We start from the raw sequence: 18,037 nt of genomic DNA, 5'->3' as shown, positions 1-18,037 counted from the left end.
ACCCTCCTACAAAGCAAAAGACAAAAAAGATTATTAGGGGCCAGCCCAGTGGTGTAGTGGTTAAGCTTGCATGCTCCGCTTTGGTGGCCCAGGGTTTGCAGGTTCAAATCCCAGGCATGGACTGAGGCACTACTCATCAAGCCATGCTGTGGAGGCATCCCACATACAAAAATAGAGGAAGATGGGCACAGATGTTAGCTCAGAGTCAATGCTCCTCAGCAAAAAGAGGAAGATTAGCAACAGATGTTAGCTCAGGGCCAATCTTTCTCACACACACACAAAAATATATATATATATATTTTTAAAAAAAGGATTATCTAGTTCACAATCTACTATTCTTTTAAAGAAAAATTCCGTGCATATAATTTTAACAAAAAAACTAGGAGACATATAAACAAACAGGAAACACTAAGTTGAAAAAATATGTGCACCTCTATGTTCATCACCGCATTCTTCACAATAGACAAGACTTGGAAACAACCTCAGTGCCCATCAATGAATGAATGGATAAAGAAGATGTGGTATATATATATATAATGGAATACTACTCAGCCATAAAAAAAGATGAAATCTTGCCATTTGCAACAACATGGATGGAACTTATGGGTATATTTAACTTAAGTGAAATAAGTCAGCTGGAGAAGGACAAATATCATATGATTTCACTCATATATAGAAGATAAAAAAAAAAAGCACATAGATACAGAGAACAGATTGGTGGTTACCAGAGGGGAAGGGGGTGGGGGGAAGACAAAAGAGGTAAAGGGGGACATTTATACAGTGACAATGGCAACTAGACTTTTGATGGTGAACATGATGTAGTCTTTACAGAAGTCAAAATACAGTGATGTACACCTAAAATTTATGTAATATTATAAATCAGTGTTACCTCAATAAAAAAAAGACAAGTAGGAAAAATGTAGCTCCAAATCAAGAGAAAAAATAGTCAATAGAGGTCTGCTCACAGATGACCTAGACGTTGGAATCAGTAGAAAATGATTTTTAAAATAATCATTTAAATATGGTAAGGAATGTAGTGGAAAAGATAGAATGACTGAAGAGATAGAGAATTTTAGCAGAAAAAGGGAAGACCTAAAAGAGAATTAAATGAAAATTTTAGAACTAAAAAATATCACTAAAATATATGACTAAAATTCTTAAAAATGGATGGCTATACTAACAGACTAGACAACATGAAAAAAAGAACAGTAAACTCAGACAGGTCAATAGAAAATATCTAAACTGAAACATGGAGAGAAAAAAATGAAATTAAAAAATAACATGATCAGATACCTGTGGGACAATATCAGTGATCTAATATATGTGCAACTGGAGCTCCATGAGCCGCAAAGAGAAAGAATTGGACAGAGGAAATATTTAAAGATAATGGCTAAAAATTTTCCAAAACTGATGAAAGATTACCAACCAGAAATCCAAGCGATTTAGTTCTTTAGTTCAAAAACTAAGAAAATCACACCTAGACACATCAAAGTCAAACTGCTAGAAATTAAAGAAAAAAAATAACAGCAGCCAGGAAGTATGACACATTCAATTCAGTGAACGAAATGACTGACTCATCAAAAACAACAGAAGCTAAAGGTAATGGACTTATATCTTTAAAAGTGCTGAAAGAAAAAAGTTAACCTAAGATTCCATTTTCAGATGTGTATTATAATCCCTAGAGCAACCACTAAAAAAATAATACAAAGAGATCCAGCCAAAATGCTTTTGTGCCTGGGAATGGCTCAATAATTTCCTACTGGACTAACTCTTCTGCAGAAGACATACTACTAAAAGGTAGCTACCCAATACCAATGAATAGTGAAAAGAAGCAAGCACATTCTGGTGAGGAGTACACAAAGGAGGAAAGTTCTATCGAGTAATTTCCCACTTTTTTTTACTTGCAGATTGGGCGTGGGCATTGTTGGTACACATCACAGCATGGGGAACTGGCAGAACAAACACAGCCTTTCTGGCATGGGGAATGAGAGTACCGACACAGGGCAACTGCAGCCAGTAGACAAAAAACGGAGAGTCTTAGAAAAGACAAACCAGGAAGGAATCCCCAAATTCTCTGTCTATATTTTTGGCTGAACTTTGTGTGCAAAACCAACTCAAGCTGCTCACTTAAAAAAAGATATGAATGGAGAGTGCAGCTGTTACTAAAAGAACAGAGTTTGCAATTTATGTCTAACGGTGTTAACTGCTTAAACAAAAGAAATATCACTCATTGGAGAAATACAGCAGGATCCAGTTTCCACAACTTAACATTCACTTTTTTCCGGATATAATACAAAATTCTGCAACGTACAAAGAGAAATAAGAATGACACCCATTCCTTTAATAAAGCAAAATCAACTGAAACCAACTCTCCCAGCCTTTGGAATTAGCAGACGAGGATTTTAAAGCTGTTATTACAACCATTCTCAGTGACGCAAAAAAACATATGCTCTCAATGAAATAAAAAGAACTCTGAGAAAAAAAATAGAATAAAAAAAGAACCAAAAGGAAATTGTAGAACCAATACAATATCTAAATAGAAATTCATGGGATTGATTTAACAGGAGAATAGAGATGTAAGAGGAAAGGGAACTTGAAGATTAATCAACTGAAATAATCCAAACTGAAGAACAGAGAGAAAAAAAATTGAAATAAATGAGCAAAGCCTCAGGGACAGGTTAAATAATAATGAACAGTGTAACTCACGTTACATAATAGAAACCCAAGGGAGAGAAAAAGAGGAAAGAATGGGGAAAAAATATATTTGAAGAAATAATGACCCCAAATTTTCCAAACTTGGTAAACAACACGAATTTCTATAATCAATATGTTTAATAACCCCTAAGCTGGATAAATATAAAGGCCATACTTAGGCACACTGTAGTGAAACTGTTGAAAACCAAGATAAAGAACAAACTTGAAAGCAGAAAAAAAAAAGACAAATTACACACAAGGGAATAAAGATGCATTAGTGAATAACTTCTTATCAAAAATTACAGAGGCTAGAAGAGAACAAAAGAACATCCTGAAAGGGCTAAAAGAATAAAATTATCAACCCAGGATTTTATGTATCTTGAAAAAGATAAAAGACTACTTTTATTATTTTTAAAAATTTTCTTCTTCTACAGTCTTTATAATATATATGACTTTCGGCAAAACTTATAACACTGTCTTCTGGGATTTATAACATGTAGGTGTAATACATTTAACAGCTGTAGCAAAAAGAGTGGTAAGAATAATAGGATCTACACAGTTACAACATTCCTACATCACACACAAATTGATACAATGTTAACTATAAGAAAACTGAAAAGCTAAGGATATATGTGGCAATCATAAGAGGAACCTGTAAAAAATGCAGAGATATGCTAAAAAGCTAACAGAAAAATTTAAATCAAGTTGAAAGAGGAGGGCTATAACGTTTCCTCTGCAAAGTGCAAGCAATTAGTGAGAAGGAGATCATAGGATCATGTGAGTCTCTGGAATGTTTTCTCTATAAGCTTTCAAAGTTATTTGAAAATAGGAAGAACTTCCAGGAAAAGTTATTTTCACTGAATTAGTATTAAATATGATATAAAGTTAATTTGTACTGTTTTAGAAAAAAACAGAAGTTGTATGGCCATAATATTAAGTGCAAGTCCAGTAAATATTCAGTCTTTAAGAAGTACATTTATTAAAAATAGATAAAAATTCCTTTTCCGATAACTAGTTAAGAACCCTTGAAAAGAACCTATAGAAAGCTTAGCAAATTTGCTATTCACCACCAGAGCAATCTTTGAACCAAAAAGCATAGAAACCACAAGGAATGAGAGAAGCACAAACTTGCTTTTTCAGAATTTAATATTTTAAAAAAGACAGAAAATATAAAAGTTATCAGGAAAAATCTAAAAGGTTTGTTTTGGGGCTAAATGCTAGCATTGAAACTTTTCTAATTGATTTAAGGTAAAAAGTAAAAATTATATTAAAAAACACAGCAGCTACAGCTGTCCAATATAAAGCCCAGCGGCAAAGAGGCAGGACAAAGTGAGCTCACTGGGCAAACATCCACATCACGACCTTAGTAACAAGTTTCAAATGGTTTCAGTTCCCAAGGTCTGAGAGGAGTGTCATCTTGCATGCTTAGATTCTACTTCTTCAAGAATCCACTGAATGCCATTCAAAAAACCAGTCAGAGCTTCAGCCTCTGTATCCTGGACCTATGAGCAGATAAGAGAGACCATTGTCAGTAAGAACCTGAGTGCAAAATCTTATGCTTACGAGGGATTTTTCTAGACACTAAAAAAATGAAAAGGACTAAAAAAATCCCAATAAACCATGGGTGAGTTGCTCAAGTTTTGTCTTCTAGAGAGCTTAGATAAAAGAAATATGATCTCTTATGTTATAATTATTACCAATTTGAGGCTTATTACTTATCTTGGAACTCAGCTTTGGGAACGGGAAGAACTACCATTTCATGACTTGTTTGCATGTATTAGGAAAAACAAATTCCTCCAAAGGATTCACTTTGAAAACTAAAACATTTTTTCAATGAACCTAGCTAGTCAGCTGACAAATGTGACACCTTGTTGCAAATGTGTCTTTAAAACTGCCACTCCTCCTAATGGTAAGCTAAAACTCCCACCACTCAGGAAGGTACACCTTTATCGGTAGCTTTCAAACCCTGTTCCAAAGAGTCTCCAGGGCTCCATGGAAGGCATGGGGGAGGAAGCAAGAAAATCCTCTAATTTTTTCAGCAAAAGCATTTCTAATTTTAATTTTTCTTTATCTATTTTACCTAGGGGCTTTCATGTAAGGTTTCACTTGAAGAAAGGATTCCTTGATTAAAATAAAATTTGGACAGCAAGACACTGGAATCTATATTTTTGATGGTCCTTAAAGCATAACACATTAATGCTGAAAAAACCATAATAACGGCATCTAAAAAAACAATCCCCAATTACTATCTCACTGTATCCATGACAGGAGAGGCAAGTAGGGAACAAATGATCAACTGAGACTTACTGACACCAATCAAATATCTCCCACCAATTAAGCTACTAAAATTGACTTTAGAATGCTGTTTCATTAAAGAGAATGAATAGGAAATAATAAAATCAAATAGAAACTAGAGCACAAAATAAAATCAGATTTTCTTCACCAGAGAAGATAGGACCTTACCATCCATGGGTGGTTTAGATGATTCAGACGCAGCTCATGGGCCAAATAAAAACAGGGCATTCTTTTTACATTCGCTTGAGAAATACAAGCTAAAACCAGCATCGGTCTTCCTGAAGATCCAAAAGCTGGATCTGTCATTGCCATAATACGAGAAAATTCATCTTGCCATTCATGTCCTAAGGAATGTAGTCAAAACCTTTAATTTGCATAACTTGTAATGATTTTAAAAATGACATTAAATTAAAAACAAAATAAGGAAACCAAAAAATTACCAGGATCCAAACATAACAAACTGCTTCTATTGCTGTGTTCATGTACTGATCTGTCATAAAATTACATTAAGTAGCCTTGCAAAAGTATAGGAGTTTAGGTGAAATCAGAGGGAAAAAAAAATCACAGTACCATTCAGATGTCTCTATAGTTTGAGAGCAAAAATACTTTGATATAGATATTTTCCTCTCACAAATTCTGTAGCTATCACTGCCCTTTCTTTCAAAGGCCTTAGTTTCAAAAATTTAAACATATAGGGTCTAGCTTTTTTATCCAAACTGATGATCTCTGCCTTTCATTGGAGTATGTGAATCACTGACATTTTGTGGTAGGCAGAATTCTAAAATGACCCCCAATGACTCACACTCTTGTACCGTCCAGTCCCCTTTGAGTGTGGGAGGAATCTGCAAACCTGATGGGATATCATTGCCATGATTAGGCTATATTATAAGACAGCTGACTTTGAGAAAGGGAGACTGGGGCCGGCCCGGTGGCACAAGCGGTTGGGTGCGCGCGCTCCGCTGCGGCGGCCCGGGGTTCGCTGGTTCGGATCCCGGGCGCGCACCGACGCACTGCTTGGCAAGCCATGCTGTGGCGGCGTCCCATATAAAGTGGAGGAAGATGGGCACAGATGTTACCCCAGGGCCGTCTTCCTCAGCAAAAAAAGAGGAGGATTGGCGGATGTTAGCACAGGGCTGATCTCCTCACAAAAAAAAAAAAAAAAAGGGAGACTATCCTCAGAGAGCCTGACCTAATCAGGTGAGCCCTTAAAAGGCATGAGGTTCTTCCTGGTGAGAGAGATTCTCCACTGCTGGATTTGAAGACAGAGGGAGTCACATAGCAAGGAACAAAGATGGCTTCTAGAAGCTGAGAGCACCCCCAGCTGACAGCTAGCAAGGAAATAGGGACCTCAGTCCTACAACAGCAAGGAACTGATTTCTGCCAATAACTTGAGCTAGGAAGCAGATTTTTCCCCAGAGCCTCCAGAAAGGGATGCAACCCATCTGACAGCCTGTGAGACCCTAAGCTGAGAACCCAGCCATGCCGTGCCTCAGACTTCTGACATAGGGAACTGTGAGCTAATAAACAGGTGTTGTTTTAAGCCACTAGGTTGGAGGCAAGTTGTTATATATTAACAGAAAAGGAATAAATAGTAAATGTAATTATCAGCACGGTGCGTTTAAATCTATCATATACCTCTTGGATTTTGACTTGTCCCATCTGTTCTTTCTTCCTTTTTCCCTCTTTTCCTTCCTTCTTTTGTTTTTTTTTTTTTTTTAAAGATTTTATTTATTCATTTTTTTCCCCGCAAAGCCCCAGTAGATAGTTGTATGTCATAAGTTCACATCCTTCTAGTTGCTGTACATGGGACTCGGCCTCGGGTTGGACGGAGAAGTGGTGCCTCGGGGCGCGCCCGGGATCCGAACCCGGGCCGCCAGCATCACAGCGCATGCACTTAACCGCCAAGCCACGGAGCCGGCCGACCTTCCTTCTTTTGGATTGAGTTTTTTAATGATTCCATTTATCTTCACTACTGGCTTATTTAATTATACCTCTATTACACTTTCTTAGTGGTTGCTCAAGGATTTACAGTGTACATCTGTAACATACACAGTCTTCCTTTAAACAGTATTATACAACTTCACATATAGGAGAACCTTATATCACTATATTTACATTTCTTCCCTTCCATGCTGTGTTGTATTATCATATATTTTATTCAAAAATATTATATCCTCACAATACATTGTTACTATTTTTCCTTTACATAATTATAAAGAAATTAAAATTAGAAAAAAATATTTTATATATAGCTATATTATTTCCATCCCACAGCTCTTCATTTCTTTTTGTAGATGCAGTTTTCCATTTGGTATCATATTCTTCTGCCTGAAGAGCTTCCTTTAATATTTCTTGTAGGGAAAATCTGCTGATAATGAATTTTTTCAGGGTCTGTTTGTCTGAAAAAGTCTTGATTTTGCCTTCATTTTTGAAAGATATCTTTGCTGGATATAAGATTTTCCCCTCTTTGCAATACTGTAAAGATTTCCCTTCATTGTCTTCTAGCTTGCAGCAATTCTGTCAGGAAGTCTCTCTCCTTATCTTTGGCTCTCTAAATGTATGTTTCCTTTTGCTCTGGCTGCCTGCAGGATATTCTCTTTATGTTTGGTTTTCATCAGTTTGGCTACAGTGTATCTAGATGTATTTTTTATTTATCAGGTTTGGAGTTCTCTGAGCATCTTAGATCTGTGGTTTGTTACCTTTCAATAATTTTGAAATAATTTTGACCATTACCTGTTCAAAAATTTCTTTTTCCCTGTTCTGACTCCCTTCATGTTTTGAGACTCCAATTACACATAAGTTAGATCAGGGGTTGGCATACTACATTCTGCAGATCTGTTTTTATAAATAAATTTTTGTGCAAAACAGCCATGACCATTCATTTACAAATTGTCTATGGCTATTTTTGCACTTTAACAACAGAGCCGAGTAACTGTGAGAGATCTTATGGCTCATATGGTTCATATGCCTAAAATATTTACTATCTGGCTCTTTAAGAAAAGTTTGCTGACCCCTGAGTTAGATCACTTGATAGGTTCCCCTAGCTCTTGATGCTCTGTTCCCCACTTCTACTCTTTTTTCTCTTTTGTTTTAATTTGGATAATTTCAATTGATCTATCTTCAGGTTCACTGAAGGTTTCCTTTGCTGAAAAGTCCACTGAAGGAACTGTTCACCTATAATCATATTTCTTCTATTTAGCGTTACCATTTTACTTTTTTATGCTTTCCTTCTATCTGCTGAAAATCCCTATCTGTTCACACATATTGTCCACCTTTTCCACTAGATCCTTTAACATTTTAATCATAGTTATTTTAACATCCCTTTCTGAGAATGCCAACATCCAGGCCATCTCTGGGTCTAGTTCCATTGACTGCTTTCTCTCTTGACAATGGGTCATTTCATTTTTATTTTTTTGTGTCTTATAATTTTTAATTTAATGCTAGATATTTTATGTAGAAGAACAGTAGAGACTGAGGTAAAGAGGATTTACTCCCAGAAACGGGCATGCTTCTTCTTCTGTTAGGCCATTAATGCAGTGGATTGAGTCCAACTAGTCAGTAGTTGAGCTAGATTTGGCTTTGTTGCTATGGGTAACTTCAGTGCATCATAAACTTTAAGTTCTTTCAGGAATGACTGCTCCTACTTTGTTATGAATGAGAACAATATTTATTTTATATATATACCCCACTTAGTTCACAAAGAATTTGAGGAAGAAATTACAATACTGGCTTGTGGGCCAATAATATTCTGATTTCATGCCTATATAGCATTGTGAATGGCAATTATTCAGAATATATGGAGAGTGTTCTTAACTAATCTACTTAATTAAAGTAAACTTTCCACCCCACACATCTCTTTACTATCTGGGTAATTAAAACAAAGATAAAACTTTTCAGTTATCTGCATAAATTATTTGAATAGGGCCAGAAGCAGACAAAACATCAATAATAAAAAGTGCAGAAGCATAAAACAAAAAATTACTATTTGGTATTTATCAAAATTCTGTAGGTGCTTGTTAAAAAAACAGATGCCTAGGGGCCAGCCTGATGGCGTAGCAGTTAAGTTCACGCAATCCGCTTTGGCAGCCTGGTGTTCGCGGGTTCAGAGCCCGGGTGCAGACCAACACACCGCTTGTCAAGCCATGCTGTGGCAGCATCCCATATGAAGTAGAGGAAGACGGGCACGGATATTAGCCCAGGGCCAGTCTTTCTCAGCAAAAAGAAGAGGATTTGCATCAGATGTTAGCTTAGGGCTAATCTTCCTCACAAAAAAAAAAAACAGATGCCCAGGTGCCAGCCCTGGGGCTGAGTGGTTAAAGTTCCGCAAGCTCTGCTTCGGCAGCCCAGGTTCACAGGCTCGGATCCTGGGTGCGGACCTACTCCACTCATGGGAGTGGAGTCACGTTGCAGGGGCATCCCACATACAAAATAGAGGAAGATTGGCACAGATGTTAGCTCAGGGGTAATCTTCCTCAAGCAAGAAAAGAGGAAGGTTGCTAATGGATGTTAGCTCAGGGCAAATCTTCCTCACCAAAAAACAAAAACAAAAATAAAAACAAAAGAAAAAAACAGATGCCCAGGACACTGAATTATAATCCAGGGTAGGAATCAAGCAGCTGCATTTTAACAAGCTCCCCAAGTGATCCTAATGCACATCATGTGCATTGGGTTTGAGAACCCACTATTAACAGTAATGGTCATAGAATCACATTGATAAAATTAACCATCATATTCCTAAGGAGCCACAGTAAAGCCTAAAAAAGTATTTTCTTATTTGCTTTGCAAAGAAAGTGCTTTTAAAAAGAAAATAAGATAATGCTTACTTTTTTGAGCTTCAGCATTTGCCACGTAGATGAACCCATCAACAACTTCACACACCTTCTGAATTTGTGGAATTACAGTGTACCGGCTTGCTTGTTGATCATCTCCTTCATTCTGTAGACTGAACATCTTGTTAACTGCACTTGTATGCTCTTCTCTTGCTCTATCTCTTTCCTTTCTATAAGAAGAATGTAAATATAAAACATAAACAGACACTAAACAGGCTCCATCTCCCTAAAATATTCCAGTCCTGATGTCTCAGGTAGGCTGCCAAGTAGGTAGCCTTACCTAGTAGTTGAATATAATATCAGGATGTTGAATTTATGTTGGTTGCTCAACTGAAAACTGACTCCTGATCCAATACCTAAAGGAGAAAACTACAGTTATCAAAACAAGTCATTAATAAAGACAGCAGAAGATCAGATTGAAAAAAAATTACCCAGCATTAGCAAAAAGAGCAAACTCTATGACAAGTCATATACAGCTTTGAAATAAAATGAAATGTTTGTCCTACAGAAAAGATGCTGTATGCAATTTCCATTCACCTGGCAATAAAAATATGGATAAAGAACAAAGAACTGCTAGGCTTATAACATTCCTTTTCATATCATCATCACTATCATCATTAAGTTTATCATCATCGTTATCAGTAGCAGCTGATGCATAACTGCTACTACTATTTATCTTCAAGACTAAGACTCATTTTCATAATTTTATGTTTCTCATTAGTCTTATACTCTATGTATACATTCAGTGAAATGGCTTTTTTTCCCTTCTGAAAAGCTGTTTTTAAATGGATGGGGAGTAATCAATGGCACCTTAGAAAATTGAAGAAAATGGCAGATACTGAAATTTGGAACCTGACTTAGGTTAGAATCCTGAATTAGCCATATACAGCCATTTTTTTGTAAGTCACAATTTTGACATCAAAAAATAGAAATAATACATACTTTTTAGGGTTATTGTAGGCATTAAACGAGATCACATATATAAAACTCCTACTAAAATGACAGGTAAATAACAGGTGCTAAATATTAGCTCCTTACTACTTTATATCTGAATCATTTAACATTGTTATTTTTCCTTCTTTCTTAACCTCTTCCTTTCTTTGGCTGTGGTAACACTCAGGAGTTGATTCTCCTCTTGCCTCCTGGAAAGATCTTTCTCTTCTTCCATGGCTCTAATTCTTTTTGCTATATAAATGTCTTTTTAAATCTGTACAATTGTCTCCATCCCACTCCCAAATCTTTTTTTAAAAAGTTATCATCATCTCTCACCTGGACAATCACTTCTAACCAGTCTCCTACATCCACTTTTGCCCCCTACTATCCATTCCTCTGACAGCAGCTGGAAAGATTGCTTTAAAATGCCTATCTAATTACATCTCTTCCCTTCAAAGCCATTGCTCTTCAGATAAACAAAACCCTAATATAATCCGGCCTCTACTTACCTCATTAGGACAACTCTACCTTTCATTAATCCCTGCATTATAACCATCTAGTTGTTTAAATAAGCCATGCTATGCCATCATATGTCACCATTCCAGGCAACACATATACAGAGATATTGGTGGCTGGGAATGTAAGCATCCCAGACCAAGTGACGCTAGTTCTCTGGCCACTACGTCTGGTGCACAAACTCCCCAAAGAGATCATAGAAACAAATTCTACCATGTCTCTGATCTTTGTTTTCATAAGTTTAACTTCCAGAGGTTACCCTCCCAACACATCTAACCTCAGCCCATTATGATCTCCATCCTGTTCTGCACCACCTTGTCAATGACCCATCCCTCTATTCTTCCCTGATCTTGCAGGGTTTGAGGCATAATTAGATTGGCATTTTCAAACAATCACTCCAGCTGCTGTCTGGAGAATGAAATTGCCATTTCATAATCAGCAAATTTCCCTATATCCCCAACCTCTTCTTGAAGTGTTCCCTCCACCTCATGGCCTTACCTGAAACTGACCCCCTCCAAGGTGCTGCTTCTCTTGCAGTGGACTCTCAAGTAACAAAACTGTCTATTCTCTCACATCTTGGGATAAAGAGGTGGGGTCAATGTTTTCTTTACTCCCCAGTGCCATGTCCTAACCATTACTCACCAACTCTCCTGAAAAACTCCATCTCTTTGAGACACGCACACCATTCAGCTGTAATACCATCTTCCCTTCCTCAACTGTGTCATTTATGAATCTCTTTTTGATAATCCCTTCCTCCAAACAGTCACTGAAGATCTCAGCACCTGGTTCACAATCTTCCTGTCCATCCTCAGAAACTTCCAAGTCCATGTGGACTCCATGATTCCCAAATCTTGATTTCTAGTCCAGATCTTGCCCTTGAGATCTGGATGCATAAACTAATCCATAAAGTCATTCGTTCATTCATTCATCAAATATATATTGAGTGCCTACTATGTGACTGGCACCACAGATATAACTAAGAATATAGCTTACAAGATTCTTGTCCTAATGGAGCTTCCATTCAAGTGGATTGTTTATATCAGGCATCTCTACTTGTACCTCTCAGACTTATCAAAGTCAACATATTCCAAAGAGTGGCTGTCATTCTCCCTATAGAGATTCCTCAAAAAAGTTTCTGTTCCTCCTCCTATGTTTCCTTATCCTAGTGAACGGCACCAACATCCAATATGAAAACCACACCAGAAACCTGGAGTTGTCCTTATTACTGCTAATACACATTCAGTCAATTCTATATCCTTCATATTTTTATCACATTATAGTGGTTTCTCAATGGGTCTCTATGTCTTTATGGCCCCTTCTAATCAATTCTCCACTCAGGAGCCAGAGTGATCTTTCAAAAATACAATCTTGATCACCTCACTCCTCTGTTTAAAATCCTTCAACAGCTCCCAAACGCTTAAGCATGGCATACAAGTGTCTTCTCACCTAGCTCCAATCTAGATACACAGACCTACTTCAAATGTGTCATGCACACCCAGAACTTTGTGCTTTTAGAAATGTAGTTCTTGCTGCCTAGAAGACTTTTACCCTGTCTTTTTTTCTGATGGCCTATTCCTACTCATCCTAATGACTCATGTGAGGCATCATGTTCAATGTGGAGCCTTCTTTGACTGTTACCTTTCTACCCAGGAGATAATTACCCCACATTCTAATCACCTGTATACTTGTCTCTATCCTCACTTACACCAAGTATTTACAGGGCAGACAGAGATTTTTTATGTTGTTTGTTTTAAATATCTGCACTGCTAGCATCTAACAGGTGCTCTCAATAAATGAATAAGTAAAGCATAAGCTAGATTATACTGCTATTTGTATTTATTATAGATCCTGCTTATCAACTAACTACATGGTTGCTGTTTTTTTTTCATAGAAAGAAAGGAAAGGTGACAATTTAGCTCTTTTTTGAAATTCCAATATATAACAAAGTACTTTGCACATAGTAGATGCTGAATGGTTTTTGCTGTTAATATTTTAAAATATGAGAAAAAATAAAATATGATAAATACTGTACAAACACAACATCTTGACAACATATAATTTACTTTCACATAATCTTATCTTCTTACACAAACATGAGGAAATAAGAGGAAGTCTACCTCTCATAAAAAGTAAATTAATTCTTTCAGTCCATTGGGACCTGGGGGATCCCCTTCACCAAATCACTATATTTCATTACATCAAATAGTTAATTAATTAACAAATGAATTTCTTTCTATTTAACATTAGTGTCAAGCTCAAAGCGTTTAAATTATTATGTACTGTAGATTAACAATGAAAATTACCATCAATCTGCCTCTGAGGCAAACCAGCTGTTGGGCAGAGTTCCTCAGAAGACATCAAGCTCAACACCAAAGATGTATTCAATTCTTCCAAACCTGGTCCAAACATAGCGAATCGTGGCTCATTCTGAATGATCAACGAGTGTAAAAACGAAGTGACAGCTCCATACACTGGACGGCTGGATTTCGAAGATCTTCTTGTATATGGACAGCACATTTTATAGCTGTATAAAATTGTCACAATTAGAAAACTAACACAGAGAAAACTTACTTATCCAGTTATTCATTCAGCAATATATAATTTATTGAGAACTTGCTAGACACAAGGGATACAATGCTTACATAGTCCCAATCCTCATGGAGGGCAGTGGAGGGCAGACACTGTTATATAGGTAGGCTGAGTGCCATGACAGGAAAAAGCACAAGGTGTTAAGGGGAGTAGTAGTGGTCCAGAAGCTGAGGAAGTCTTTTCCGGGAAGTAGTTACTTACTTTCTAATCTTTCATTTAGATTCTTTCACGGAACAGGTGATCTAACACTTGTTTCAATGGTTAAAATTCACTACATAGAGCACTGATTCTCAACCTGGGGAGATTTTGCCCCCTCGGGGAACATTTGGCAATGTCTGCAGACATTTTTGCCATCACAGCTGGCGGGTAGAAGAGCAGTGCCAGTGGCATCTAGTGGATAGAGGCCAGGGATGCTGCTCAACATCCTACAATGCACAGGACAGTTCCCATAACATCTGGTCCAAAATGTCAATAGTGCCAAGATTGACAAACTCTACACTAAAGATAAACTACACAGATAGTGAGCATAAATGTTCCTAGAGGTAAAAAAAAAATTACTAAGGCATCAATATAACCAAATTTCTTAGGTACTTCTATTAACAGTCTCAAATGTAACAGTTCAGTAAGTGTTAATTATACAAGGAAGGCTCAAATGTTTCTTACAGATAACCTAACAAACTAAGAATCATGTGAAAAAAACAACTCAGTTTCTTTCAATAGCTATAAATTTCTAAACTAGCAATTCTACATGTCATCAAAAATTAAAACAAAGCTAACCAAATCAAAATAAAATCTAAAGCCCTTTAACTAAATCAGGCTAGTTAAGACAATCACTAACCTAACAAGATAACCATCTTCATTTAGGAACATTGTAATTCAAGAAAAAAAAATCAACTTTGAAACTAGGTAAATCTGGCTAAGCCTCACCACTTTAATTAGTTATGTAAGCCATTTACAGTCGGACCTTCAGTTTTTTTCATCTGCATTATTCTAGCAATAACAATCAACCCAGGGTTGTAAGGATCAGAAATAATTTATATGATCACAAATAGTAGTTACAATGATTATTACTATACATGGGGAAAATTTGGTTCCATAGCATCAGATACTTGATGCTATGGTTGGTTGTGGGATAATGTAGAGGTAACGCTGAGCAAGTGAGAGTACAACAGCACTTGCTGAAATTATATATAACATATCACATATGTCTTAATCAAGTAGTCTCACAAGACTTGATGTAATGGCATCTGGATTGGAATAAGGAAAGATTCTGAATAACTTTAATAAAATATGAAAAAAAATCCTATATGTAGTCACCAAATCTAGCACAGCAAAATATCTAACAGGTTATATCTAGATCCAACATTATATATTCTTTTTGTGTGTGTGTGTGAGGAAGATCAGCCCTGAGCTAACATCTGCCAATCCTCCTCTTTTTGCTGAGGAAGACTGGCCCATCTTCCTCCACTTTATATGGGATGCCGCCACAGCATGGCTTGACAAGCGGTGTGTCGGTGCGTGCCCAGGATCCGACCCAGCGAACCCTGGGCCGCCACAGCCGAGCAGCGCGTGCACTTAACCGCTTGCGCCACTGGGCCGGCCCCCAACATTATATATTCTTAAGGTAGCACGACGGCATTCCAATCTGAACAGTCCCTTATAAGTTATACGACCTTAAGGCAAATCCATAGTCACTCTGAACCTCAATTCCACTTCCATAACACAAGGATAATACCCTCTTATTGGGTGAGGATTAAATAAGTAAACATACTTAAGCATCCCTCATAGAATCCAATACACTACTGTTGCTCAGTAACATTAATTCTCTCACCTACATGATATTTGAAAATATCAATGCTTTGGGGTGATAACAGAATCTTATTTCCCAGAAACTCAAGAGTGGTTTTTCTTCTCTGTCAAAGAACTGCTCTCTGATCTCTGGCCATTCCTTTTCTGGATATGGAAAAGTATTTACTACGTAATAAAATGACCAGTGTTCTAAAGATAATGAAAATTTTAAGAAATGTTTTATGTCTTGCCATATAAACTATATATAATTATTCAAATATTCTAGTCAGGCACCACAAGGAAAAAACAAAATGGAAAGTTGAAAGGGTCCTATGAAGAAAGTCATTTAACTTAATCCCCAGTTTTTACAACAGGACACTAAGACCCAAAATCCATGAAACAAATTAGTAGTAGGGCCAAGACTAACTTCAACTATTGATTTGTAATAGTCAAATTTAATATCTTCTTTTTTAATTCATAAAACTTGAATTCATAGATACTTACACTGCCATGTAGTCAAAAAATGCACCATCAGTGACCTCAGATATAGGCTTTTTTAAGATTTCTAGATCTGGAAGAGACTTCCAGTCAACAGAAGACCAAGAAGGAAGATCTCGCAATAGAAAATATCTCCACAGAATTGGATCTCGTACAGTTTCATTCCAATAATGACTTGTACTTCCCAACTGACACAGATCATGAGGTGAAAGAAATGACAAAATATATAGCTGTACATCAATCTGAAACAGACGGAAGCAGCAAGTAGGTAAAAGGGATGAATAATTTATGTTGGAAAATTGTTTTTTGATCATAAATTACAAAATAAATCATTATTATACTAGGAAACCAGAGGTCAACTGAACACTCTTTTTAATAATTAAATCTGTAAGTTACAAAATTAACAAAGAATTATTATACTAGATAACCAAAGATCAACTTGTGTTTTTTTTCTTTTTTGCTGAGGAAGATTCTCCCTGAACTAACATCTGTGCCAATCTTCCTCTATTTTGTATGTGAGTCACTGCCACAGCATGGGTGGCAATGGCAACTGAACCCAGGCCACGGAAGTGGAGTGTGCCAACCATAACCACTAGGCCACGGGCCAGCCCCGACTTGTCAGTGTTTTTAATAATTAAATCTATCATTCTGAAGTTATTCTCCTGCCATCAGGAAAGAATCATAACTGAAAACTTAATTTCTGACACATTGAAACATTCCTGAAAAACCATCTTTCTGGTATTTTTCAAGCAAAATAATCAGTTCCTTTAATTTCCCCTCTTGGATATTTTGCCACACCACTTATTTGAATAACTTAAGGAAATAATTTATTCTTCAAAATAAAACCTTTATCAAGTGGACAAACGTCTGATTTTATCATTAGATCAAATCAAAGAGTAAATCTGTCATGTGAGTTCCTCTATAAAATCTATTAAGTTATTTCAAAGAACCTCTGCAAGGGGGAGAAACTTGGAGGCATTCTAAGCTGCAATTTTCAATTTCCGGTAAACGTCAGAAGGAAGTGTCAATAGTCAAGTTGAGATACAAAATTTTAAGAATTTCTAGGAATTTCTCCCCTCTCCATTTTCCCATCTACCTGAGAAGTTGAACAATAAATGATGTGTATAACTCCCATGGCCTGTTGTAACTTGAAGCACTTGTAACTCAGTCATTTATTTTCGACTGGGAGAAGGTTTTGTTACTTGAAAGGTACGGTAAGCTAACAGCCGGAATATCCTTGGGGAGTGTGTTTTTGGTGACCCCAAAGTGTTGGGGTACACTGAGCCCAGGATGCAAGACGCTGACAGCACAGACGCTGGATGCTTTCCCAAGCTAACCAGAAAGTCTGGAATGGTCTCCTTACTTCCTTAACCTGACATTCGGGGTCGTAGCCCTAAGACCTGATTTGGGGGTAGAAACCCTGAGGGTGACCTGGCTGGTTAGCAGGGCGCCCCCTGAAGGTGCGTTTCGCTGCGACCTTCGGCCCGGCTGCGGAGCGCCAGGGCTCAACGCCAGGGCGTTTCTGCTCGACTGCTGCTCCCAGGTGACCACACTGCCCGGGATGGCTGCGGGGACGGGCTCCACCACAGGCCGGGGCGCGGGGAGGCCCCCAGGTCCCCAGAGGCCGCCGAGGCGAGGCGCCCCTCCGGGCCGGGGCCCCGGCTCCTCCGCGGCCGGCGGCCGACGCTCACCGGCAGCCGCGTCAGGGCACTGGCCTCCTCATCCGCCTCCTCTGGAGAGGCCCTCGGCGCCACCCTCTCCTTGCCCACCGACTGCCAGAAGTTCCTCCAGCCGCTGAGGATGGCCGCCTCCAGGCGTCCCCAGTCGCCGTAGTGCGGCTGAGGGGAGCTGCCTCTGACGCGCGCCTCTTCTCCCGCCATGGCCGCCGGCGCCGC

The 18,037-nt window shown here is 37.9% G+C and overlaps 1 protein-coding gene across 2 annotated transcripts; it reads right to left on the bottom strand.

The window, feature by feature from the left end:
* Window positions 1-3,822: 3,822 nt before the first annotated feature.
* On the bottom strand, window positions 3,823-18,037 carry FBXO4 (F-box protein 4). Of its 2 annotated transcripts, none has more exons than XM_004422777.2 (7): window positions 17,834-18,037; window positions 16,149-16,384; window positions 13,571-13,791; window positions 10,099-10,174; window positions 9,813-9,988; window positions 5,158-5,333; window positions 3,823-4,196 (listed from the first exon to the last, which is right to left on the bottom strand). In XM_004422777.2, exons 1-7 carry the CDS (start codon window positions 18,020-18,022, stop codon window positions 4,107-4,109), a joined length of 1,164 nt encoding a protein of 387 aa, XP_004422834.2. In that variant the 5' UTR covers window positions 18,023-18,037; the 3' UTR covers window positions 3,823-4,106. The 2 variants fall into 2 exon arrangements, with proteins under 2 accessions (XP_004422834.2, XP_087299365.1); XM_087443239.1 differs by having other exon boundaries at window positions 17,912-18,037.

This window comes from Ceratotherium simum, chromosome 18, assembly GCF_057802395.1.
Source record: "Ceratotherium simum simum isolate JZ-2026a chromosome 18, ASM5780239v1, whole genome shotgun sequence".
In the NCBI taxonomy this organism is placed as follows: Eukaryota; Metazoa; Chordata; class Mammalia; order Perissodactyla; family Rhinocerotidae; genus Ceratotherium; species Ceratotherium simum.
Note: the sequence above shows the minus strand (reverse complement) of the source record. Positions and strands in the feature narration are given on the sequence as shown.

Bases quoted from the DNA above. Each gene is read 5' to 3' on its own strand.
- FBXO4 (XM_004422777.2), bottom strand. From the start codon at position 18,022: ATGGCGGGAGAAGAGGCGCGCGTCAGAGGCAGCTCCCCTCAGCCGCAC. The intron at 16,385-17,833 runs GTGAGCGTCGGC...CGTCTGTTTCAG, and splicing joins GTGCCCTGACGCGGCTGCCG to ATTGATGTACAGCTATATAT. The intron at 10,175-13,570 runs GTAATTTTCATT...TTTCTCCTTTAG, and splicing joins GCCTCAGAGGCAGATTGATG to GTATTGGATCAGGAGTCAGT.